Below are 26,308 nucleotides of genomic sequence, written 5' to 3'. Positions count from 1 at the left end.
GGAGTGAACAGCAACATCTTGTGCCTCGCGCCCATGCCAACGGAAGCCACTTCGTCAATTCACCCGCACATAATTGGTGTCATTAAAGTTGCCGACGACTTTTTCTATCTTTCCCCGAATCGCATAAATAGATAGAAGGACCAGAGTGACGTCTGTGCTTTAAATGTGTCTGCTTGTCAGTCTGTCTATCTCTCTCTCTGGTGCCTATACAGACCGACATTCGCTGCCTTTGCACGAGAAGTTAATAACATTTTAAGAGCTTAGATCGCAGTTCCATTTTTATTTTGTCCAATTAATAAAAATAAAAACTAAAGTTTGTTGGCGATATTCCAATGGACACAGCCAGCCGAAGCGCCAACATGGCCCATAAAAATATGGAAAGATGGAAAGAAGCTGCGAAGAATTTTAATGATCAAGGGCTGTTAAATTGTTTCTTATCGCAAGCGCATTGCAGATTCCATGCACAACTGGGCGAGCAAAGATTGGTTGGCTTGCTTCAGAAATATCTCCCTCAATCAAATTCCATAATTTTGGACTATTTAGTAAGTGTAATTATTTTTCGGCCTTAAAGAAGCCTTAGAAATCTAAGGGATCTATGGGATGGAAATATGTGTGTGTGTGTATGGGGGACGGAATGGGCTCTACGCCAATCAAATGTCTTTGTCAAGAGATTGCTGTGAGCCAGATCTGCATAGCCATACAGCATTGCCCTATGCGCCGACATCTCTTACTCTAGGCACCACAAAAGAAATGCCAAAATCAGCAAAACAAATATCAGTGTCAAAATAAAACCTCTGTTAATATTGACGAGACTCTGCTGCTTTGATATCAATCACAGATAGAAATCTACAAACCGGTATGAATGGGACATAAAGGGAACGAGAACCTTTCTTTGGCACCATTAAAATGTTGAAGAGATTACAAACAAAAATCAGCATTAATTCGCTTTAACATACATATTCAATGTGGCACAGTGGGGGAAAAGTCAAATGTGCCATTATCGGTCTTGACAACAGAGAGTCTGCTGAAAATGGAACAGTAGTAATTTTCTGTTGAAACAGCAAACATTACAGTAGTCTAAACATTTCACAAATTCAATAACAACTTTTGTATTACATCTTCTACATCGTTTTAAGCGTTATAGAGTAGTATTTTTTTTTTAATTTTCTATAAATTGATCTTAAAAATGACATCGAATAACGGCATGCAAATTATCTACTTAAATCATATAAATGCTTTGTACAATATGTTGATGCCCAAAATTAACACAAAAAATCTTGGGCCAAAATGAATAGCCGGCATGGCGTACTAAAACCTAACGAGAACAAAAATTTAATTTTGGATGATTAAAATGTTATTAAAGCATTTTCTTTTATAAATTAGTATAAAATATTTTCCAAAAAAAAAAAACACATAAAATTTTTTTGTTAAGAAAGGAAATAGATCAGAGAGTCCACCATTGTTTTTAAATATTTCTTAGTTATTAAGCATTTGTTACTAAATTATTGTTATTAATTGTAAAACACCCTAATGAGTAGCCTATTGTAATGATTTTCATTGGACATTTTTGTGACTTTTTGTATACATCTATTAAATTAAAATGTTGATCAAATCTTCATACAATTTTACTACACATTAGGTTAGGTTAAGTTGAAAATAGGGGGCAGATATTAATCCGCCCCATGCCACTGTGGACATACACCTAAGCCAGTAATCGGCTTATTGTGCGCTCTAAAAACTATAAAGTAACCTCTAAAAAAATTTTAAGTTAAGAATTCTATTCTATTGTATATGCTATTTACAAAATCTTTAATTGTTTCCAATACCACTCCCCTTAGTTGGTTCATATCTGGTATTGTGTCTCCACCTTATTGCCGGTATCTGTTAGACGTGAAAGCCGGGCAATGACAAAGGAAATGCTCCAACGTCTCATCATATTCCCCGCATGCCCTACACATGCTATCACTTGCCGCACCGATTTTACATAAGTGAGCTCGTAGTTCTATGTGCCTCGTTATGATACCAATAGCTATACAGCCCTCCTCCTTGCTTCCTTTCTTCTCACGATCTGGATCCCCCCATACGATTTTCGCCGTCCTACCGACCGTTTCGCTGTTCCAAAATGTCGCATGCGCATTCGTCGTTCACTCCCTTAAGTCGGACTGCGTCGACCCGAAAGGCTTCGGGATAACCAAGTTTATTGACGGTAGTCCTCTGGCCTTCACCGCCAAAACGTCTGCTCTTTAATTTCCCCTTACTCCGTTATGGCACGGCACCCAAACGATGCGAATTTTTCTCATCCTCAGAGAAGGCGTTAATCTCCTTCTTACACTGCAAGACTGTTCGTGACCTTACCGTCCTGGTTGTTATTGCCCTTATGGCAATTTTACTGCCGGTAAAGATGTTCACACTCGACGTCTTCGCGTTACCACCACACCACTTCACGCATTCCGTGATCGCTCGGATCTTCGCCTGCAGGACCGTATTGTGGTCAGACAGTCTAAAACAGATCTCAGTCCCTGGGTTCTCAATGTAAACCCCCAGGCACACTCTGTCCTCTAGCTTTGATCCATTCATGTAACATGATCTTCCAGATGGCAATACTAGGGTTCCGTCATCCCAAGTGTGACGTGTGCCGATGGCAGCATTGCCTCGCACTCGACTTCAAGTTTCATCTCAGGTATCCGATCGGAAACCTCTTCCCATCCTTCCAGGATTCCTATCGTCGCCTCCATTATACCGCATTGGTATGAGCTGCTCCCAACCTCAATCCATTTTCCCATCGCCTAAAGTCTCATAGCCGCAGTGGCTGCCTCACACTTAATCTGAATGCAATGGGACGGATATCTAGAATAGTCTCCAGTGCCCTAGTGGGCGTGGTCCTCATCGCTCCGCCTATGCCAAGACAACATGATCTCTGAACCTGTTGTATGGTCCTTATGTTGCACTTTTCTCCATAGCAGTCCGCCAAACTACTGAGGCGTAAGTAAGCATTGGTCTAATCACACTCCTGTAGAGCCAGTGGACTATTCTCGGATTCAGGCCCCATTTCTACATAGTGCTCAACATAGTGAGCCTTCTCAGTACGCTGCAGAATGTGACACTTCCAATTCAGTTTCCTGTCCAAGATCACACCTAAGTATTTCACCTTGTCAGATATCGAAATCGTCTTATTGAAGAAACGTGGTGCGTTAAATTAGCCCACCTTCGTCTTCCTCGTGAACTGGCATATTTCAGCCTTTTCTAGGTTAACATTGAGACCTCTGGGTCTAGCCCAGTCATATGCCATATGCAAGACCCTTTCGGCCCTTCTGCATAGCTCGTTCGGATCTTTACTCTCTCCTGAGTCAACACCCGTATTTATGTCATTTATGGTGGTCACCCATAGGAGTGGCGATAAAATGCCTCCATGTGGTGTGCCCTGTGTCACTTTCTCCCCTATATTTATGCCATGGGACCCACAATTTATCCACTTTTTCCTTAGCATATGGTATATCCAGTCTCTAAGGAACGGGTCCACTCGGTACTGGTCTAAGGATTGGATCAGTGTGTCGGTCCGCACATTGTTAAAAGCCCTCTCGACGTCAATGCATGAAGTGTGTACGTTTTGGCATCGAAGGATTCTTCTATTTTATGCATAACCTCGTGCATGGCAGTCTATACCGACCTTCCCTTGCCATAGGCATTCTGTTTGTATTTGAGTAGTTCGCTGGGTGGCATACTCTTTATCATGGTGTCCACAATACGTTCCGTGGTTTTGAGTAGAAAGGACGTAGGGCTTATGGGTCTGTAGGCCTTTGGTGTCGCATAACTTGCCTTGCCGGGCTTGGGTATAAACACCACCTTTGCCTACTGCCAGGCTTTTGGAGTATATAAAAGTCCTAGACACGCTGTGAAAATTTTGGCCAGACGATAGTCTGCCTCTTTCTGTAGTAACGCCGGGCCTGTTTCCGTGAGTTCCTTCGTATCCTGTGGAAAATGAGTTTTCATCAAAAGCCTCAGCATGTCCTCCGTTGTCTCTGCTCTCACTCCCATGTCGTCTATCGACCTATTCGCAGAAAAGCTTCAAGGAGGCACGTTTTGCCGCTCTGGCAATCTTATTGTATTCCTTGAGCCGTAATACATACCCCAATAAACTTCCGCTTTCTTACGACGTGCTCTGTTAAAAAGTCTGCGGATCTCTTTCCCAATATTGGGAATCTCCCCGATCATCCAAGGTTTTTCTTGGGCTGATTTCTATGCTAACACTGGTACTCGGCCGAGTACCAGTGTTAGCATAGAATAATTGGTAGTTGATATGGTTCAGTCCAGACACTTTGTTCCGGGTCGTCCATGGCTCCTGAATAAAGGCAATATGAATTTTGCCCTTGCTGATTTTCTCCATCAGAGCGTGTGTAGCAGTCTCGCTCCGGTGGAGGTTTATCTGGATTACCTCAATCATTGGTCCTCAATACTAGGACCTTTGCCTATCTTAGCCTTCCAAATCTTAATTCCAAAAATTACCAAAATTCAGAAAACAAAAAAAACCTTTACTAATTGCAATTTGAAATTGAAATAATAATCAGAGTTGGTTTTCTCCTATTCTGCAGATTTGAAGTTGATATAGCAAACATGTTCGCTGTTTTTACAAACTAATTTTTCCAAGCGTATGAGGTTGTATGAGCTAAAGGGTAATTCGAATAAATCGCCCACTGTGCCCATACATCGCAGCATGGCGGAAGGCAAGCATTTTGACATTCACTTATTCATATGCGTTGTTCTTAAGTGTGTTCAGGTACTTCTTCTTTAAGATTGATTTTGAAGGGATTTTTAAGAGAAAGCAGTGCGGAAAGAAAAAACTCACAACAACATGGAGAAATCCCAAGTCTTAGCTCATAAGCACTCTACAAATTCCGCCTTTATTGGCGTAATACTCTTGAAACCATGGCATGACTTTGTGTGCTTATCGATTGTTTAGATGAAAATGACGACGATGACATTTTAAGTAAAACATTTCTGCTCGATTAAGACGCAGACTGCAGAGGGCAGACTCGAGTTAAATCGCAAAAGAATCACGTTTCCGTTTAACTCCCACTCAGTGGTTTGTTCTGCCACAAGCATACCACGTTGTAACAATGGAATGGCCTCATTTTGCAATGTGTTCCTCCCAAGACGCTGAGAAGTTTTCATTGTCGCAAAACAAAGAAGTGGCTGCGATGGTGGTGGCCAAAAACGATTTGCCATTGACTTGCGATTGACAAGAAAAAGGAAAAGGGTAAAGCCGATAATCTTTGCCAAGGGCATGGTGGGAAGCAAGGAACCATTGCGGTTAATGTCAAGCAATTGGGGGGTTATTTCCCAACGTACACATGTCTGCCAAAGCCTGTCATATCAGATGTAAGAAATCAATTCAAGAAGTCTACATTGGGTATTTAAACTTCGATCGGGTGCAACGAAATTGATTGATTTGAGAAAAACTGTTTCATTGTTATGGAACGTATGTCGTAGGTAGGTTCATCACCTGGGATTACAATACAACTAACGCATAGTGGAATAGGACCGAGAAAAACTAGTAAAAAATATGTCGTGTGAGAACGGGTAGAGATATCTCATATTTATTACTAGTTTTTTTTCGGTTCTATCCCATGTATTACGTTCGAACAAAAGTTTAAACTTTAAACCTGAACCCATTAATTAATTGATTTTAAACAAAAATCTAGTAAAAATGGCAGACAGGTAAGATGTCATAGACTAAAATAACTAAACGAATTGATTTGTATAACGATCGGCCCGTACGATCAAACGATCGTCTCTCTGTTCAGTTAATGCGTACAAAATACAAATCGCTTTCTTGATCGGATGTTCTTGAAATTGGACGCAGATATCATTGAGATGGCTGTGGATTTTGAGAGGAGGCGGTTCAAAATAAAAATAATATTACAATATTGTAAACATTTATCAACTTATCCTCTCGTAATTTAGCGCATTATTATTCTTAATAAAATGCAACAGGTTCGGAGAACATGTTTTCTTGCCATATGCGGAGCGATGAGGACCATACGTCCCAGTGCACTGGTTACTATTATAGCTCATAGACATATACATGAATTAAAAAAAATGATTGAAGGATAGGAGTAGGTCACACCACCGCGTTAAAATCGAGGCAACACTAGGAAACCTGGAAGGAATGGAAGAAGTTTCCGATCAGATACCTGAGACGACGATTGGGGTCGAGTGTTAGGCACTGGTACCAGCGGCACGGTTTTGAACTGCCGGAGCTTTAGTGTTGCCATCAGGCGCTACATAAATGGACCTAAGCTAGAGGACATAGAGGGTCTGGGGCATAATGGAACACGTGACTAAGATCTGGTTCCGACTGCCTGACCAAAATACGGATTCGGGCAATCACGGAATGCATGTGCTGAAGTCGTGAAGTTGTGAACATCTTTACGGACTGTTAGATGGCTATTTAAACTATAACAACCAGAACGGTGAGGTCGGGGACGCCCTTGATTGGAAAAAGTAGATTAATGCCTTTTCTGACGATGGCACGATCCGCATCGTTTGGGTGCCGGGAATGAAAGAGTCCACGTTTTGGCGTGAATTTCAGAGAACAGCCATCAGTAAACTTGGTGAATACGAAGCCGTCGGAACGGCTTACTCCGCGGGCGACGAACGCATTGCTTAGATGTCAAATGGTCGGTAGGACGACAAAAATCTTTGGGGAGATCCGTACAGTGGGACGACGCAGCTAATACTGAAAGGAAGTATAGCTTTCGATATTATTACGGGACTACGGGCGCACTTTTGCTGAATATATGCGGCAACTGATAGTGATTTAGGGCATGTGGCGTTCTCTGCTTAGGAGTACAGGGGTGGTGGTCTCGATTCCCACCATAGGCTTGGTCTTTCACTGTCGCTGCTGTGTTATCACAATGGACTAAAATAGTCTAGTCGGTTTAGAAAAAAGACTGGCCCTTTTTACCTACCCTAAACTACGCGCAAAGAAAGTCAACTGAAAATGTTATTTTTGGCCAAAATAGCAAACATTTTCTGCTGCTTTTAGTTGGCAAAAACTTGAATATAGCCTAAAAATATAATAAATACATCAATCAATTTTTATGTTTTATCATCTCTTTCAAATTTAGGGGCGTACAGTGTACCACTTTTCTTTATTAGTATTAAAGTTTTAAAACAAAAAACTAACGCCTAAAATTGGGAACAATTTATGTATGGACAGATTGCAGAACAGTTTACCAACAAAAAATTTAAATAAATCCCAATCAATTTTTTGGTGAAGACAAAGTACAATATTATAGATAATGAATTTAATAAATGTAAAAAACATTAAAGTTTAGATGATATTTAATATAGAAATCATATCCAAATTCTACCCTACCTTAGGTCCCATAATAATATTAAAAAAATTAACCTTTTTTATGAGTTCGTATAGTACAGTAAAGTTAACATAGATGGACCAACCTATTTAAATGTTTTTATCCTCTTAGCAGTCTTCAGTTTTGGTAAAAAAATAAATAAGTTTATTATTTTACTAGAATTTGGAAACGACTCAAATGAGTCCACAGATAAATATAGTTGTCATATAAGCACACATTCTAGATTTTCTTTTAATGCCCATAAAAGTCGAAATTTTTATCTAATATGACTGAAGTTTTGTATTCACAGCACTTTGATACCATCCAATAGCCATACCAAATACAACTCTGATGACTTCATAATTAATTATAGCTGCCACACGAGCCAATATCCGCTTTTATTGTTATATTAACTTATTAACTGATAGTCTCTTAAATGTTGCTAATAAAAGATAACATACATTATTCCGTTAAAAAATATGTATATATCCAATTTATATTTATCAGTTTTAAATTTTTTGATATTGACTACGCAAAATTCGATTGAAATGACCAACATTTACACTAACCTCGAAAGACACTTTCATTTTATGTAGGGTGCGTCACACAATTTTTCTTTGTTAATTCACTATGAGTAGATTAACAAAATGTTTTCATAACACATAAAAAATCCTTTATTTCAATCGAATTCAATTCAATTGCGTTAAAATGTAGCGTTCGTAACGCAGGATTCACCCATATGCAGCAGGTGCTCTTATTGTTGTTGAGAAGTTCAAAAATGTTGTCTGGTATCATTCAAAAGGTAAACAGTTTTATTTGTTGATGCGTCGCCTACATTTAATAATTGTATTTGATTAAATAACATAATGTCAGCAGACAGTGTTTGCTGCTACCAGCAGACTAACTCTCTTATAATGTAAATATAGTGCAATAGCTAATAGTAGTTGTTTCAAAAATAAACGTTTAACAATGCATAAATATTTGTTCCCAACACAAGCTTCAAAAAACTCAAAAACACCGCACGAATTGGATAATAAGTTCACATTAAAATTTCTTAATTCAAAAATCGAAAGATATGTTCTCAAGAAATTTACAATTCATTTTGCACAAAAAATAAAATCCCCAACTTTGACTACAGTTTTCGTAGTTGTATGAATTATAATTGCAATTCACTTTGTATGTACGAGCCAATTGATGTTAGCCACGAGGAGGCGAAACGGGAGTGTTTAAATCATTTATTTTTTTTTTTCTTTTTAAATAAAACTCTTAAGAGAAAAGAGTGTAATGGCCAATTCGTTTTATTCGTTCGACCGCAATTAATACCAAGAATTGTAAACAATCCATATGGGGAGGGCAAAATCCATTTTGGGCGAGAGCTACTTATCATAAAAAGAAAAACAGAAATCGTTTTGAACAATGACGAATTTGTGGATTTGAATATGGAAAGAGGCCTTTTGTTTTGTTTTTTTCTTTTCTTTCCAAAAAATAAACTAGGAGCAGAATGCTGGCCGGCTCCTAGAGTAGAGCACCACACTCGCATACATATGTTTCCAGATGTATGTTGCGGCCTATTTTTAGACTGTAGCCTACTCTTCGTCTCCTCAAATAACCATGTGGATGGATGGATGCCTTTGCACCAAATGGAAAAGGTGCTTATAAACATTTCTTTCGACTTCTGTTTGATTTATTTGGACATTGTTTATAGTCTGTCCAAATGGCTTAAGACAGTTTGTAGTTTTAGGGTTGAAAGGGGGAAGACAGCGACGACTAGTTGCCAGTGTTAATCCAAGTCGCGACATTTGCTCAAATCCTTTAAAATATGGACACTTTTGGTAAAACATCATTCTTCGGCAGTAACGCACAGTCTTTGATGACGGAAGGCAAAACACACAAAGTGGGCAGACAGACCGACAGACAGACAGACAGGCTGAAACAAATGTATACTGATTACGCCACCCTTCCCTGAAGGTGTACTCGTCCATGTCTGTCTGTACTCATTGTGTGGACCAATCGATCGAATTCAATTGGAAAATAATAATTTGTATTGGAAATAAGACTGTGGACAACGATGGTGAGGGTAGGGGAGACCCTCGAGCCTCTCTTTGCGGCGGATTCGCTCTGTCGTCAGACTAGTTTGTATTCAGAAGATATTCGTAATGAAATGAAAAATGATTAGAAATTATTTTTTTGTGTATATGTAGCCAGTGATTGTGCGAAAACGTGACAGGTTTTGTTAATGTTGTTAAAGAAAAACAATTCTCTTTTTCAGTACTCAAAAATATTGAAATTGTGCCGACATAAAGACGCTATTATGCAAGCGTACTAAAATGGATCTCTGCTATACAAACACAGAAGAATTCACAAAACCCATAAATCATCGACAGGAAATCCAAAACACAGAAACTTCTTTGCTCTAAATATTAAAAAAAAAACACCTTCAATTTAATTTGACAAAATTATTTTTTGTAGGGCTTTAAACGTTGTATCGGATTCATTTCTTACGGGAGTTATATCTGAGCATGACCTGATTTTGCGCTTTTACAATACCTACGAACATCAATAGATAATCTAAAAATTTTACCAAAAAAAAATAAAAAAATTTCATATAAAAATTTAGATGAAAATATGAAAGTATTCATTTTTAAAAAGTGACTCAATCATTTATTCAATGTCATTCTCGCTACCTGTAAATTTCTAGACACTATATTGGACATTCATAATGGTGCTGTTGGGTGCACGGAGTCTTGGCCGCAGCTTGCGAGCTTTGGGTGAATTCTAGAAAAACGGAACTGGTCTTGATCACAAGGAAGGGAAGTACCCCGGAGTTCGAACTATCCACGATGCAGGGAGTAACTTTGGAGCTGGCTAAATCGGCCAAATTTCTTGGCGTTATTCTTCATAGTAAACTAGACTGAAATAGAGTCTCCCAGGTAAATAAGGCCTTTGAGGCTCTTTTCTCCTGTCTGAATATAAATATATATCAGGTATTGGTACTAGAAATGATGATGTCTGTCGGTGGTGTCATTAAATCGAACCCTCGGAGGACAACTTTCACTTTCTTTGTCAATGACCTGTTTTATGTCAAAGTAGAAACAGAATACTGGGTTCTCGGAGGACAGCTTTCACTTTCTTTGCCAATGACCTTTTTTATGTCAAAGTAGAAACAGGATACTGGGTTCTTTTTTCTTTCAGGGACTTGATCTGTGGAGGATCAAGACCTCACTCTGGGTGGCTCCAGAAAGAACGTTTAAGGACGGTTTGCTTTGTGAAGTGAATTCATTGGAAGGAGAAAAGGGAAGATGAGGAATCACATTGGGCCCAAATCCGACCAACGTGGATGTTTAGACGACTTAGGTCTTGGCACAAATACTTTTTTGAACATTTATAAATTTGCAATTATTTTTTAGTTGATAATTCTCTTACCAAATAATGTTTCGTTGAATAGTTGGTTAGTTCTTTAAACTAAGTTCGTAACATTTGATTCAAATCTGTATTAAGGACAAGAAAATGTAATTGGTGTACCCCGCTGTTCCAAACGGGAAACGGAAACGGCTGAACTATGAGCCTTATGCTGACTCAATACTCTATATCGGGGATTGGTCTATATATAAAAAAATGTCCTATTTGGCTCGTTTTAGATCTTAATATACACTTAAAAAATTTTTGACCCAAACTTGAAGGTTTTGTCCTTGATCTAAGGATTTGGGTTTTGATTGCGAGCCAAAGAAGCGAATCTTCAAAACAAAAATGGAGTCTTTAATTTAAATAGCTATATACTAACCGATTCGAGTTTCGAACGCAGACTTTTTCTAATTTTACCTTACAGATGACTTTAGATATTCCACTTTTAATCCAAACAATGAACTTAGCACATTTACTTTTAAAATTTCAACATTAAAGACGCTCATATTTGCAAGGTATTTCTGTGTCTTTAACTTAGGTACATCGTTGTCCTTGTACTAAAGACAATTTTCTAACCTTCAACGATATTTTGACCTTCATTAAAAGATTTGTAGACTTAATAATAAGATGCAATATACTACTTAACTTCCCAGGAACATTCCATTAAGGAACACGATACTTCTTTAATATCAACGAGTGCCTCCTTTTTATAGCCCAGTCTGAACGGCGTTCAGCAAGCGACACCACTTGGTAGAGAGAATTTAATATGGCAGAAAACCTCACAAATGCTGCCAGCATTAGTAGGGGGATATCCAAGGGTGTTCACGTCGGGATTTGAACCCAGGCGTTCGGCGTTATAGTCGGACATGCTAAACTCTGCGGCACGGTAGCCTGCAATCCCATGGCAGCCTGTTGTATATACCGGATTGGCCCGATGGAGTTTTTCATCGGCAAGGGCTGCTGCCTCAGTGTGTAACACACCGCTACAAAAACAACAACAACAAAATGGTGAACTACAAAATAAAGAATAAAATAAACTACAATTTAAGGTAAAAATTCTTTAATATCGAGTAAAAAATCTTTCACCTAAGTAATTGTATCCTTAAAAAATTGTAAAATTTTGGATCATTGAATAAAGTCTGACATCTTTGGCCCAAATCTTTAGGACAACATTTTTTCAGTTCACATATCGAAAAAATGCAAATCTGTGCTAAATTTCAGCATCGTATAGAGTGATTACAACTAAAAGACGGACAGCCAAACACAGGAACATGAAGATTTCCTAGAATTTTTCGACGATCAAGAATATACACCCAGAAAAATATGGTATCAGCAAACAATGTATGCTAATTTTAAATTATATAAGAATGAGTTTAAAGCAATCACAAATACACAATGCTGATGAAACTGGATTTTTTCTCTGTTGCCTACCAAATCAAAAATTTGAAGCAGCATGTGAAAAAACTTCTTTTAATCAGGCCTGCTCTGGTTATCGGAAGCGCAAAACGAAAGATTGCCTTTGCCTTAAATTTTGCAAACCTTGTCATATCTATGTTGGAATAGACACTCGGATTATATGTCTATATAGTAATAGGAATCTTAAGTGAAATCAAACCATAAGAGAAGAAGACTTAGAAATTTTAAGCAAAACAATTTTTTTCGTTTTGCGAATTCGAAAACTGGAACAGGCCTTAAATTTTGCAAACCTTGTCATATCTATGTTGGAATAGACACTCTGATTATATGTCTATATAGTAATAGGAATCTTAAGTGAAATCAAACCATAAGAGAAGAAGACTTAGAAATTTTAAGCAACAAAATTTTTTTCGTTTTGCGAATTCGAAAACTGGAACAGGCCTGAATTATACTATGCTCAAATTCATATGGCTCACATAAACTAAAGCCTTTAGTTATAGAAAAGGCAAAGAAACCTAGATTCTTCAAAGATTGTAACTACCCACTTTATTTTGATTACTCAATTAATGCTTGGAAGACTTTCCGTAGCTTTAACGATTGGTTTAACAACAAATTTATAAAGGAAGTATGTTTAAGCAACGGATCTTTTGCTTCCGTATATTGAACCAAACGATCCAATGGATCAAAATCCCATTAAACTGACCAAACTTTTTTGCAGAAATAAGTTACTTCTTACAACACATTCAATTAGATATGCAAAAATATTGCTGAATAAACTTGCAATGAGGTGCCACAAACATGGTTTACAAATGCTTTGTCCAAATTATTAAATTGGGACTCAAGTGACTACGACATCAATTAAGTTCTTGAAATTAACCACACCAAACTATCGAAAATAATTTAGTAAGTGTATGTGAAATCGAAGAGTGAAATGAAAACTTTTTTGCTAACGGATCTTATGGAGATGAAGTGGCTTCACAAAGCAGTGACACTAGTCTTAACGTGGAAACGCCAGCGACATTAATTGGCTCAAAAATTATGACTAATTATATCATAAGCATATGTCCAATTTTACTTCTTATCTGTTTTTTTTCCAGAAAAAAAAAATGTTTTTTTTGTGCGGAAAATATGGTTCAATTCATCCAAAATATGCCTCTTTTTAAGCCGAACTAGAACTCTTCCAAGCGGACTTTAGCTGGATCTTTTCTAAGATACCTCCGATCTAGTTTACCTCTTCATATTTAATGGGTTATTACTCAATCATGGTACAATTAAGAGGTAGCGTCATGAACGAAACTACCTTGAGTGGCAAATGTCAAAGTGGTTTTAGAAATAAACATTGTTTTACAACTTATCTTTTTCAAATGTGTTTTATAGTTGTATTTTCACCAATATAACACTGTTTTGTTGATTATGTTTTGAATATCGGTTCAAAGAGAACATATTTTTAAGATTTAAGAAAAAAAATCACAACTGTGTTAGTTTTACTACAAAATTAAAACAAATATAAAAAAAAAATTGTACTCAGCTGTTCGCATGACCTCACCTTATAAGTGCATCCTGTTACTCAATTTTTTTAATCATTTAAAGGCCAAGACCACTAATCAGCTGTTTTCATTGAATTGGCGAACGAATCGAAAAAAGTTAGTGCTCTAGGCCTGCCGTAAAATTACATAATCTGCAGAATGCAACAATGCCTTAGCCATATATGATGAATTGATCATTGAAGTACTACTGAAAAAAAAAAAAAATATTAACACTTTGTTCATTTGTTCTGCAAATTCTATTTCGTCGCCCTCAAATAAATTAACATGATATTCATAAGTTGTGGATGTGGATGTACCAATCAAAAAAAAACTTAAAACTAAAAACACATCTTGCGACAGACAATTTTCACCGAACGCCTTTTGCAAAATTCGTTTAGCGACGTTTCGGCACCAAAAATTCCATTCCGCACACAAAAATATTTAATGGAAATTCGCCGAATGAACTTGTTGCTGTCATAAAAACAAGCGTATACTAAACACTAAAGCTGCCATTAGACGATCAGACATGTCATATGTAATTTAAAAAATAGCAACTCTGAAAGTTGTGCACATCGTGTAATACGTACGAAAAATTTAATGTGACAAATGGATTTTGCAATTTTTTCGATTAAATCGAGCTTTTATTTCATCGAACGTACATGTAGTAGACACGTGTCTATAAAAAAAAATACAATACATATGAAAATACAATTCGATTAGAGCGCGCTCTATTCGTATTTGACGTACATAAGATAAGTCTTCCGAGTACAGAAAGTAACAGGTCATATGAGTTGTCTGATCATCTAATGGCAGCTTAATTATTACTTGAATGCGACATTTATCATAGATGTCACAGACAGTCAAACTTACGTAGAAAAAATTACCGCGTGAAATTTCAATAGAAAAATCTTTCTATTTTTTGCCCACAGTTGTTTGATTTTTGGTGCTTTTAAAATATGTAAATAGTTGAAGAATTTAGTTATTCAGTTGTAATTAGTGGAAATAAAAAAAACTCTTTGCTTCTGTAGGTATATTTGTTTTTTTTTTTTTTAATTTTTGTAACGATGTTTGCAAAAGTTCTCGAATAACAATTAGTGTAATACATACCCTGCTGGCGACGAGCCCTGACTAGCGGACTTAATGCTGCCGGTTGTCATTTGTCTTTGGGGCAGAGGATGACAATGATGTAGGGGGGATGATGTAGGAGTTTTGCAATCATCATCTTCATTGCTGCCGCTCAATCGTTTGGGTGAGCTGTCCTGGTGCACAGATTGGCGCTTGGGGGAACTGTCGTTAGAACCGAGATTTTCTAGCATTTGAACTTTCAGCATATTTTTGGTATCCGTACTGCGTATCCGCTCACTTCACACTTCTCTCCTCTCTCTCTCTCTTAGATTTAATGACTATTTGTAATTTTTGGCATAACAAGGGTTTTGGTTTACTATGTACGCACGTTTCACATGTACAGCAACTTTGCTATCCTCATTTCACTCGAACAGCGTTTTACTGTTATTTAAAAAATTTTCATCTTTTGAGTATATGATTGTTTTTCTCTTATTCATCGATTTACATTAGCTTTTGCAAAGGATTACACTTTTCCAAATGATGGAGAAAAACTACAAAAATCGTTCAGTTAGGCAAACTACCTATTGAGTTTCCATTAGCTGTTTCTTAAGAAATCCACAACAACGTTAGAACACCAACGCAAACACAACATGACCTAATGTCCGTCCTTAATCAGGCTTCACGTAATTCTGACAATTCGGTAAGACAACAAGCAAAGTACGCAAAAACAAAAACTACTTTATGAGCGTTTCAACCATGCGAACTCTGTGTGGCGAAAGAGGGAGACTTTATGGCACCAGTGTCCAGCGATAGTAGATTCACTTCCATAAATTAAAGCTCTATAGAGCATAGAGACAGTCGGTTAAGTCGCTAAACGACCAAATTTCCCATTAAACATTTCTCTGCATTTAATAAATGAGAATTTAGCAATGCTGTAACATTCTGGTCAGAGAGAAACACCAGCGCCGGAAGATATTTCTTCGTTCACATGGCATAATCAATGCATGTGGTGGTTGCTGTAAGTACATACAAATAAATTGTTTCCTATTCTAGGCTACCTTGGGTTGGGAAAAACACACACACTCAAATATACATTTGTAGGGTTAGGCATAAAGTTGATAAACGCCGATGTCGATACAAATATCGCATCGTGGTCATCCCAGGACACCAAGAGTCCCTAGCACTTTTGAATCCTGCTCGCATTGAGCTCGCACTGTTAACTGCTGTGCCGCATATAGCAGATAACCTAAGACTAGTACGCTTAGCGTCAGTTTTGGTACAGGTCAATAGGTAATAGAATCCACAGAATATTTTGATGTTGGATCCGATATTGGGAAGATTTGGGGAATTGAAATCTAATCTCTCCAATAAAATAAACCATATGAAGTGGCAGACAAGTAAAGGCGCGTTAGGTTCTCCCCTAACAAATATAAGGTATGCATTACCATCCATCTGTTAAGATTAGCCAAATTATTGAGTCGAATTATATTGGGGGTACTTCTACATATGTAAGAACCAGAGGATCTTTTATATTATTTAGAGCGCACAATAAGCCGATTACTGGCTTAGGTGTATGTCCACAGTGACATGGGGAGAATTAATATCTGCACCCTCTTTTCAACCTAACCTAGGAAGACAATTAAAGGCGCGTTCGGTTCGACCGAGCCAATATAAGGAATGCATTACCATCAGAGATGGTCCGTATGACAATTTTGTAGGTTTTCGACTGTCAAAATGTTGTAAACGTCATATATTTGTATAAAACCTATTAAAAGTAGTAAACGTCATAAGACTCGTAAAAGTTCTCCAACTTGTAGAGTTTCGACATCATATCACATCAACAACAAAGAATGTATGTCGCTATAGCGTCTATACAAATAATTCAAAATTTTATGATAACAAAGTTTTTTCTTAAAGTTCAGCGCTCCATGGATCAGTTTGACCACGCCACAGGCATTAGTGAGGGGAAAACAACTGAAAATGCTATTGATGTTTTCGACAGAATGCGAACATAGATACACCTTCTAACCAATGCCACAATCATCATTTTATGAAAGTTTAAATTAGTTGTACAATATCCTTACTAATAAAAACCATACTTTTTCGCTAAGCTTACGACGTTTTCGTCGTACGTATTATTCGTCGGAAATGTATGTCACATACGTCAGAGTTTACGACAGGCCATCTGTGATTACCATCCATCAGATAATGGTGTATTATCTTCACTGTTGTCTGCATTTATTTAAAAATAAGTCAAATAAGTGGGTCGAATTACATGGGGGCTACTTCTGCATATGCATGGACCTATCTCAGTCGAATTTGATAAGGGCGTTAGAGAACTGAACTCGAGCTGTTAGGGGACAATAGAAATCAAATTTAGGGCGATGGAAAGTATTTAGTGAGGATATGTATGGAATTGTGTATGGGTATTGAAGGGTAAAAGACACCCTTAAAGCCTTAGAGCTAAATAAACTCTGATTGGGCTTCTTTAGCTCTCGCATCGGGTCGTATTGATATTAAAGTTTTTTCTTTGCAAATATACAAACCAAAACTTTTGCAATCCCTAACAATCAACATCAATAAGCACATGTTTCAAGTTTCAAGATTTTTCGTGAGTCGCGATTTTTTCGCGAATCGTGAGTTTTTCGTCGTATTTAGTGTCGTGAGTATGATTTCACGCTCTCGCATCGGGTAGTATTGATATTAAAGTTTTTTCTTTGCAAATATATAAACCAAAACTTTTGCAATCCCTAACAATCAACATCAATAAGCACATGTTTCAAGTTTCAAGATTTTTCGTGAGTCGCGATTTTTTCGCGAATCGTGAGTTTTTCGTCGTATTTAGTGTAGTGAGTATGATTTCACGCACGCACGTAGAATTTTTTTAAATCACGGTCACCCACGATCACACTATCACATTTGAACCTCACTCACGAATCCCGTAACTCACACATGACACGTCTAACCTACATGCCTCTAATTTCAACCGATGGCAAGGCCAACATTGCTACATACCTTTGCCTTTTATTTTTCGGGATTGTACAACACTTATGTTGCAATCTGCCAACTGCCAGCTCTGTTGTAAAGCTTGACATTTTTGAGGTTATACGTACTCAGAACGTTTTCACATACGAGCGCTATTTGTGTTGTTTACATAAACTTGAAAGATTCATCTCGCCCAAAAAAAAGTGGAATTAAATCGCGAACATTTTCGTGTGATTATTTGTTACAACTTTCGACGTGAATTAACTGAACAACAGTGTATCGATGAACTTATTTCAATTTTTGGCGATGAAGCTCCATCAAGGACGAGTGTTTATCGATGGTATGGTGAATTCAACCGAGGTCCAAGACAAATTTAGCGAAGGTCGTCCAAAATCAGTTGTTTCAAAAACCATAGATGCTGTGCGCCAACTGATATTGGAAGATCGTCATTGGACCTATCTTGAGATTGAGACACCCTTAGGCATAAGTGGGACCAGCATACATACATTCAATATTGCATGAACATTTGACCGTCAAAAAATTTGTTCGCGTTGGATCTCACACAATACGTGAATCGCTAAAAAAAGGCTCGTGTCGATTGGTCGAAAGAAATGCTTCAAAAATACGAAACAACTGCATTTTTGAGCACTCAAAACATCGACTTGATGAGCCATCTGCCGTATAGTCCTGACTTGGCACCGAATGACTTCTTTTTATTCCTGTTCGTAAAAAATAAAATGAGAGGTCAACGTTTTCGAGTGCTTCGACAATTGGTTCAAACGCATGCAAAAGTATATAGGTCTTAATGGGGAATATTTTGAAAAACAAAAAAGCGATTTTCGATGATTAATATTTGTTTTTGTGTTCTCTAATCCCGAAATATAAAAGGCAACCCTCGTGCACTTAGAACGTAAAGACAATTCAAATATTATTATAGCGTCACAGATGGACATTGTTTAATATACTTTCTGAGGTTTTTGGTAAACATCCAGAAAATGTGATATTATTTTTTGTTCACATAATTTTTAGTTCACCCCAATATACATTGAAGAAATCTCGATGTAATTTGCACATTTTCAGGGAATTTAATGTTTACATTGTAGCAGACATGGGGTCACCATTTAAAACACCACCAGCATCACATTACATTGTCTGCTTTTAACCCAACAGGCTGGCATTGGCATAACCTTTTCATCTGCTTTGTAGTATTCGCTTGGATTTATTCACTTTGGAGCTGATTAAATTGAACAATTTTGCACTCGGCTCGACGCTATTGCCAATGTTTCTCAGTGGGACAAGTCAGTCTGTCAGTCAATTTGAATGTGTAACACTTTTATTTTGTGTTTCATTAGTGGACGGATTGTTGTGTGTGGCCACAGTGGAGGGAGTAGGCACTGGCTGCCAATTGGAATGTTTCCGTTCGACATGAATGGCGCAAAATTAGACAGGAAATGTGAAATTGCTCGGAAGCGAACAGAGGCGGGCGGGGAAATCAGCGACAGATTTACCTGTCTAACCCATCCTCACCATCAAAGTGCCAATTAAATTTTGATCGGGAACACCTTGTGTGTGTGTTGTTCTACGAAAAGGAACATGAAATATGGCCCCAAAATCACAAATTCAATCGGCTAACCGTATCAGTGGCACAGTCTTTTGTTCGGCGCTAATCACCAGGGCCAATGATAAGATAGAGAAGTGCAAATGCTGATAATTTTTTTTATCAAGTGTGACGTCAAACATTGAACCGATTAAATTGTTGGTAATCAAGCATTATTAAAATTTATTATTTTTCCGTACCAAAAAATCCGGTAGTGTATTGGCCAATTCTTATATCAAGGCACACTTTAGTTTTATTACGCATTTGGTTTAGAGTTGGACCGAAGGGTAGACAACAACACCTGAACGATCAACTCCCTGCGACACTATCAATTTGTGAATTAATACTCTGCTAATAATTGTAAATTGTCGTACTTCGAGGGCTTATATTCAGTAATGTCAATTTATTGAGTATTTATCAACAGTTGTTTAAGCCCTGGATACGATGATTTTTGCGCGTCAAAAATAAAAATTGGCGCAGAGTATAGCATGTTCGCCTGGGTTCAAATCCTAGCATCTCCAGGTATCCAGCCAAGTTAAAACTTCTCTAACAAGTATGTTGTAATATCCCCTTTTCCTTAATGCACTGAAAAAATTGTTGTGATAATTTTAAAGAGGCGATCCAAAGATAAGCGAACATAATTTAAAAATGATCACATCTAGAGTAGGTTGTGTACTTCAGTTAAAGACGCAAAAAAGCCTTAGAAAAAGGAAAGTTTTTAAATTTTTAGGTTAAGATTCAAAGTTTAAATTTTTCGAAAATAGTAATTTCACAGTCATATATGTAGTAAAATAAGAATCAATCAACGATCGAATTTTATAATGGACTTTCGTGTCCGTTAGTAAATAGAAAATAAAATTTAAATATATCAACTTTATTTTACAGTTTTGTTTCTTTTGCTCGTTTTTATTGCTAATCAATCCTACGAATAAGGAAAAATCTTAAATTTTTTTGTGGGGATTGTCCATGGAGAAATGTGTATTTTAAATCAATTTTCATCAATAATATTTTGCAGGCTGACACTTGCTGATACGCGTTCCTCAGTAAGAATAGGAAAGAATCTCTCCGAACCATTTAATACCAAACGAGGTTTCTGACAAGGAGACAGCCTATCGTGTGATCTCTTTAATATCCTGTTGGAGAAGATTATACGATATGCAGATGTGAATAGATATGGCACACTTATAACATGCTACTCGCCTATGCCGACGACATCAATATCATAGGTCGGTCACCGGAAGTAGTAACTGCGGCCTTTGAAAGAATCGAAAGAGAGTCAGTAAAAATGGGTCTGGCAGTAAATGGAGGTAAGACGAAATAGATGATATCAACTCCCAAAACGCCTCGTACAACCGAGCAGATAAAGACATTTTTTATCTACCTCGGCACCGCCGTAACGGAAACGTATGACACCAGTTTTGAGATTAAGCGAAGAATAATACTGGCAAACAGATGCTACTTTGGATTAAGACGAAGATCACACTATACAAAACACTGATACTAAGCGTGCTGTTATGTGGTTCTGAAGCATGGGTACTTGTGGAAGCAGATGAGGCAGTGCTTGGAGTATTTGAGAGAAAGATTCTTCGTAAAATATATGGACCAGTTTGCGATAATGGAGAATATAGGCGACGTATGAACGAGCTGTATGACGACGAAAGCATAGTTACACGCATCAAAATACAACGGCAGCGTTGGCTAGGTCATGTTGTCAGAGTGGATGAAGAAGCACCAGCAAAGAACTCTTTTGAAGGCAAACGTGGTACACGCAAACCGGGAAGACCAAAAGCCCGATGGAAAGATCAAGTGGTGTCAGAGATTTTAGAATGAGCGCAGAAGATCGAAGCGCTTGGAACGCTATTCTACGCTCGGCTAGCGGAACAAATATTCTGTCATAGCCAACTAAAAGAAATATTTTGTTATCAATAATTTTAATTATAACAAAACAAAATTAATTTCATGTTGCTTTTGTGCCATAAAATGTCAACTTTTGCTGTTTACAAATCGAATAGAAAACCACAAATTAAAAAAAAGAAAATAACAATTTGACTGAATACGCTTATATGCAATACATCGTATGCACTCTTAATGACTGATGTTGACATATTTCATGACAAGTTTTATCTCTTTTCAAAATAGGGGGAGGATACCCATACAGCATTAGAAGAATATTTGACTGCATTAAACATTTCGTTGTGGTTCGAGGTCAAAAGCAAATATTAGTTCACGTGCCGCTAATGTCTTTCAAAGTCAATGAAGGGAAGAACACAACACGTACACGTACCACTATGTCATTGTATATACTATAGTAGATGACATTAAACGATTTAAAAACGGAGTATTGAATTGATTTCGGTCGGAGACGTATTTATTTCTGTGATGTAATATCTTCTTGAGTGGAGCATCAGATACGACTTGCACTATTAAACTTAAAAATTAGGCTCGATTAATGGTAACTGTAACTCGCTAAATGTGAGAGGTTGCCTTGTGATTTCTTATAATTAATCGATTGCTCTCAGCATAACCACATAGGGAAGGGTTATTAAAACTTTAAATAGACTCCATGTCCATGAAAAACCGCAAGTAGAAGAAGGCTTAAATTTAAGAACTTACTCAGTGGACCCACCACAGATAAGAATTCTTTTTAGAAATATTGTGTTGTTGACTAACCGAAGGCAAATCCATTATTCATAAATAACAGAAAGTCACCTACGCTGGTGACACTGAGAAATCCCTAGCGTTCAATCTAATCAATTAAAAATAGAGCTTTTGTTTATTTTATTCTACGATTAAAGTGCAAACAACTTGAAGTGAAATAGAAATGGTTGTGATTAGGTTTTGTTTTATTTGATTTTTGTTTTTGGTGTTGCTACACAAGAGATATTTCAAATTTATGATAATTTTCAGGCTGTCGAACTCTAGGTGTAATCAAACCCATCCATTAATCAATAGAATACGCATGGTTAACAGAAGTTTATTGCAAATGTAACATTTCCCACAAATAAATTTTTTTGTCCGTCTCAATTTCTTCAAAGAAATGGATGTAAAAGTTGACTTTAGAAAAAAAAAAAAATAGTACACTGTAAAACATTCGTCCAAACCTTTAATGATGTGTCAGCGATCGGAATTCAGAACGGAAGGTTGTGGCCGTTAGAATATAACAAATTAAATTTATATATAGCTTCTTTATTTTGAGTAATCTATTTTTGTGTGTAAGTAAGTAACAGATACAATTTTCAGTTCGAGTTTCAACCACGGACTGTTTTCAATTGTTAGGCGTAAAATTAGGAATATTTTACACTTTAAATTTGTAATATCAAACAAGGCTACACAAATTTTAAATGCAATCGAATGTAAGACAAATAAAAAGGCTTTTTTGATCAATGAAAATGTGTCCAATGTGAATCTAAATCAAGAATGTACAAATTTGACTTATTTTGTGCGAAAATTGGTCAAATATTTGACTAATCTGATACATTGTTTGGTTGGAATTTAACAACACCCATAAGTAGTTTTTTGTTTTACAACGAATACAGCAGATCATAATACAAAGCCATAATGGAGTTGTTAGTAAATGGATGGAAGGCTTCAAATTTAATTGTGTGTCATACATAAATACGAATAAACCCTAAAAAAAGTATAAAGTACCATCTGCTTATATTGTTCAAATGGTTTTGCCTTTATAAAATTAGATGACGTGAGCCATAAATCCGGATTTAACCGTCACTGTGGTTATTATGCCTGAATTTAAACTTGCTATCCTTTGGAATATGCACAATCTATTTTTAATTAAAAAAAAAAAAAAAATTATGTCAAATCACATGTACATATAGATAAGGAATAATTAGTTAAAACTATTATTTGGGTTAAAAAGTGTGTATTTTTCACAAATTCTTGCATGCAGTTATCACAAAAAAAATCATGCACTTTCAACGTAACAAAGTCCAAACATATCTCACAAAAAAAGTTTTCTTGTCGAAAATTTCCTTTATGGAAAACGAAATATGAGTTTGCGTGCAGTTTTAATAATTAAGAGAAAAACACTGAAACAACGACTTTTGCATTGTCACATTGCACTTGAACCCACTCTATTAAATGTTTATGACTAAGTGCTTATGCTGTATGGACGATGAGACGTCTAAACAAAATTCAAAAATAATTTGTGATGTGTGCAGTCAGTCAAAAGAGTTTTTTTTTCTTGATTACAGGTGGCGAGCAATTAAGGTTTTTTTTTTCATTTTTGCTTTCTCTTAACTTTAGCATGCATTAAATCCGTCCAGACACACCTCCTTTCTACCATTCGACCCCGATTGTGAGCAACCGGTCTGCGATGGAGACACATTTCGGTTATGCAAATTGAGTTCGATTCTTATTTTGGCCAATTTCAAGCATAAGCAAGAGAACTTGCAAAGTGAAAAATTATGTTGGATGGGAATTTCCAAGCAGTTGGTTGTCAGCTATGAGATCGCGCTGATTGCTGACTGTTGTTAGGATTGATCTTGTTTTTGGTGGCCGCTGTGCACTGGAGAGCCGTTATGGACAGCCCGGTCAGTCAAATTGCCTATTAAACATGGGAAACTGATAAATTTTTTGCTTTCCTGTGTAGGAAGTTTTTTTAATTTGCCAATATTTTCTCACTGTTGGCAGAACATTAACAATTTGGAAATTGAATGGATAAACTCTTTTCAGTGAAAATGTGGTACACTTTTACAAATCTTTGTGGAGTAAGGGGCCACTGGAAAATGAGCCACCACCACCAGACACAGTTGATGTTGTGAAAACGGTGAAAATCCCTCAATTGAAATGCATCGCTCGTAGAGTGTGGCCACATTCAAATGCGTGCGCATTCATACCATTTATGCATAATTTCATGCGCACGCAAAGCGTATTCCGCCGTGTGCACACACTCTCACATGTTGCTTGCTTTGGGCGTAGATGTTGTTGTTGGTGATTTTTTAAGAAAGGTCAGTTAGTTTCGATGTTAAATGAATTATAACGCCAATCACGTCTCATGTTAAGTTTTGACACAATGCCACACGAATGCGCACGCACACATACACTTGCACTTTGTGCGATTCTCCCCATGGTTGGGGCAATCACTCAATAATCACACATTTGTTTAAACGCCAAAAAATACAAGATTTTCACCGGTGGCGGCAGAGGCTCAAAGAAAAGTCCACAATCAATGATGGTTTTGTTGCTGTGAAACAATCGCATACCCTATCAACAGACAGACCAAACCAAGCAATTACTATTGCAACTGCATTGCTGTTATCTATATGTTTTTGTTGTTGTTTCACTTCTTTACTTCTATGTACTGTTATTTTTACGCACTTTGCTTTTGGACAGTATTGAGCGAGCAACGGAAAATCGTTCAACGATTTCGCGATTTTAGCACGATTTTTTTTCTTTGGTTTGTATTTGGGTTCACTTTATTTTTTTTTTTTTTTTTTTTGGATTTCGTAAAATAATAGGCTTCTTTTTTGTGAGCTTTTGCACCTCTTCATGTAATTTTGTATAATGGGAGTTCGGGGGAAGGCAGGCTGCGAAGCGAAAAAAATTTTAAAATTTTTGCTTTAACCGACCGGCCAATATCTCCGTTACGTTCACCGAATGGAACTAAAGCGAGAAACTGAAATGCAACCGCAAAATGTAAAGCACAAACAACCAACCAAACCATTTTAATATACCAACAACATCAGCATGGAGCCGACCTGTGACGACCACTAATGCTCTGAGATTCCACTTTTGGTTGGGAGAACGAACAAAACGCCGCTAAGTTGGTCGCCGCTCTTACTCAAACAACACAGCCATACATACATACTCACATGTTCCACAAATGCGCGGGGCCACCGGCACATTTCACAGTTGTTGGTTCCGTTGTGTTGTTGCCCTTGTTCATTATGCATGGCAAGTAGCCGAGGAATATGAATGAAAAAAGTAAACAAAACTCTGTAAAAATGTGGCAACAACAATGAAATCTCTCAGATGGCAATAAGAGTAATGTCATCCGCCAACCGAGTCAATAGAGAGAAATAAAGGCCCGAGCGAACAAAAATGAAAGGCTCTTGAAAAGCATACCAAGCAAAAATGTAAACAACAATCAACAAAACAGAGAGAGCTCTTGGTAGCCACTACTTGCGGAAATGATGTGGATTTTAGATTCAGAGCGTTAAATGGTGCTGTTTATTAAAGTGGGGAATAGTTTACTTATTTTCATTTCATTACCTTTTTTGTCGAATTACACTCAGAAAGAAGTGGTTCATAGAATTAATGACAAACACTTATGCCAATTAACTAAGTTAATTTTAATATAATTAAGTTAAATTTTGAATAAAACAAGGGAAATTTGCAAGTGTTAAATAAATTGTACACATCTTTAGTTAGTCGCATATAGTTCATAAACTTGAATTTGAAAAGTAGTTTTACGAAACCAAAACCAAATTCAGCGAGTAAAATATTTTCAAGTTCATATGTTTATTTTATTTAGAAATTTGTAATTACATTAAGCAAATCTTAGTTCTCATAGGAAGTTAGTGGTTTCGATTAGTTTAGTTACAAAAAATCTTTCAAACCAGATACAAGTTAAGTTAAAATTTGTGCACATAACTGTTAGGCAATTTTATGAACTAAATTTCTATAAATTTATATTTGACTTGCAGAAAGTTGATTTTACGTATAGTAAAACTAAAAACCAGGGCTGCGCAGTCGGAGTCGAGTAGTTAAAATTACCACTACGACTCCGGACAAAACAGAAAAAATGTTTCTATTAAGAAAAAAACGAAATTCATTAATATATAGTCTTTAAAAAAAGTATTTGAACTCTTTTCTTTTATGCCATTGCAATTTTACCTCTAGAAAAATTTCATTGAAATGATGTCTTAAGAAAGACATTCATTGAAATTTTGTTTTCAGAAAAAAAAAATATTGAAATTACGGCGTCGGAAACAATTTGATTGTTT

The 26,308-nt window shown here is 36.9% G+C and overlaps 1 protein-coding gene across 4 annotated transcripts in view; it reads right to left on the bottom strand.

Moving 5' to 3' along the window:
• Window positions 1–26,308, bottom strand: part of LOC106083842 (rap1 GTPase-activating protein 1) — a 125,881-nt gene that overhangs the window by 90,691 nt on the left and 8,882 nt on the right. Inside the window, exons 1-2 of one of the 4 annotated variants that reach the window (XM_059364190.1) lie at window positions 24,405–24,952; window positions 14,807–15,315 (exon numbers count right to left, since the gene is read on the bottom strand). The exons of 1 other annotated variant lie outside the window; for it this stretch is intronic. In XM_059364190.1, the coding sequence (XP_059220173.1) occupies window positions 14,807–15,030 (224 nt within the window). In that variant the 5' untranslated portion in view covers window positions 15,031–15,315; window positions 24,405–24,952. Of the gene's footprint in view, window positions 1–14,806; window positions 15,334–24,404; window positions 24,953–26,308 lie in introns of those variants that run through there. 2 more of the 4 variants (XM_059364191.1, XM_059364192.1) reach the window with 2 other exon arrangements.

This window comes from Stomoxys calcitrans, chromosome 3, assembly GCF_963082655.1.
Source record: "Stomoxys calcitrans chromosome 3, idStoCalc2.1, whole genome shotgun sequence".
NCBI classification, from domain to species: domain Eukaryota; kingdom Metazoa; phylum Arthropoda; class Insecta; order Diptera; family Muscidae; genus Stomoxys; species Stomoxys calcitrans.
Note: the sequence above shows the minus strand (reverse complement) of the source record. Positions and strands in the feature narration are given on the sequence as shown.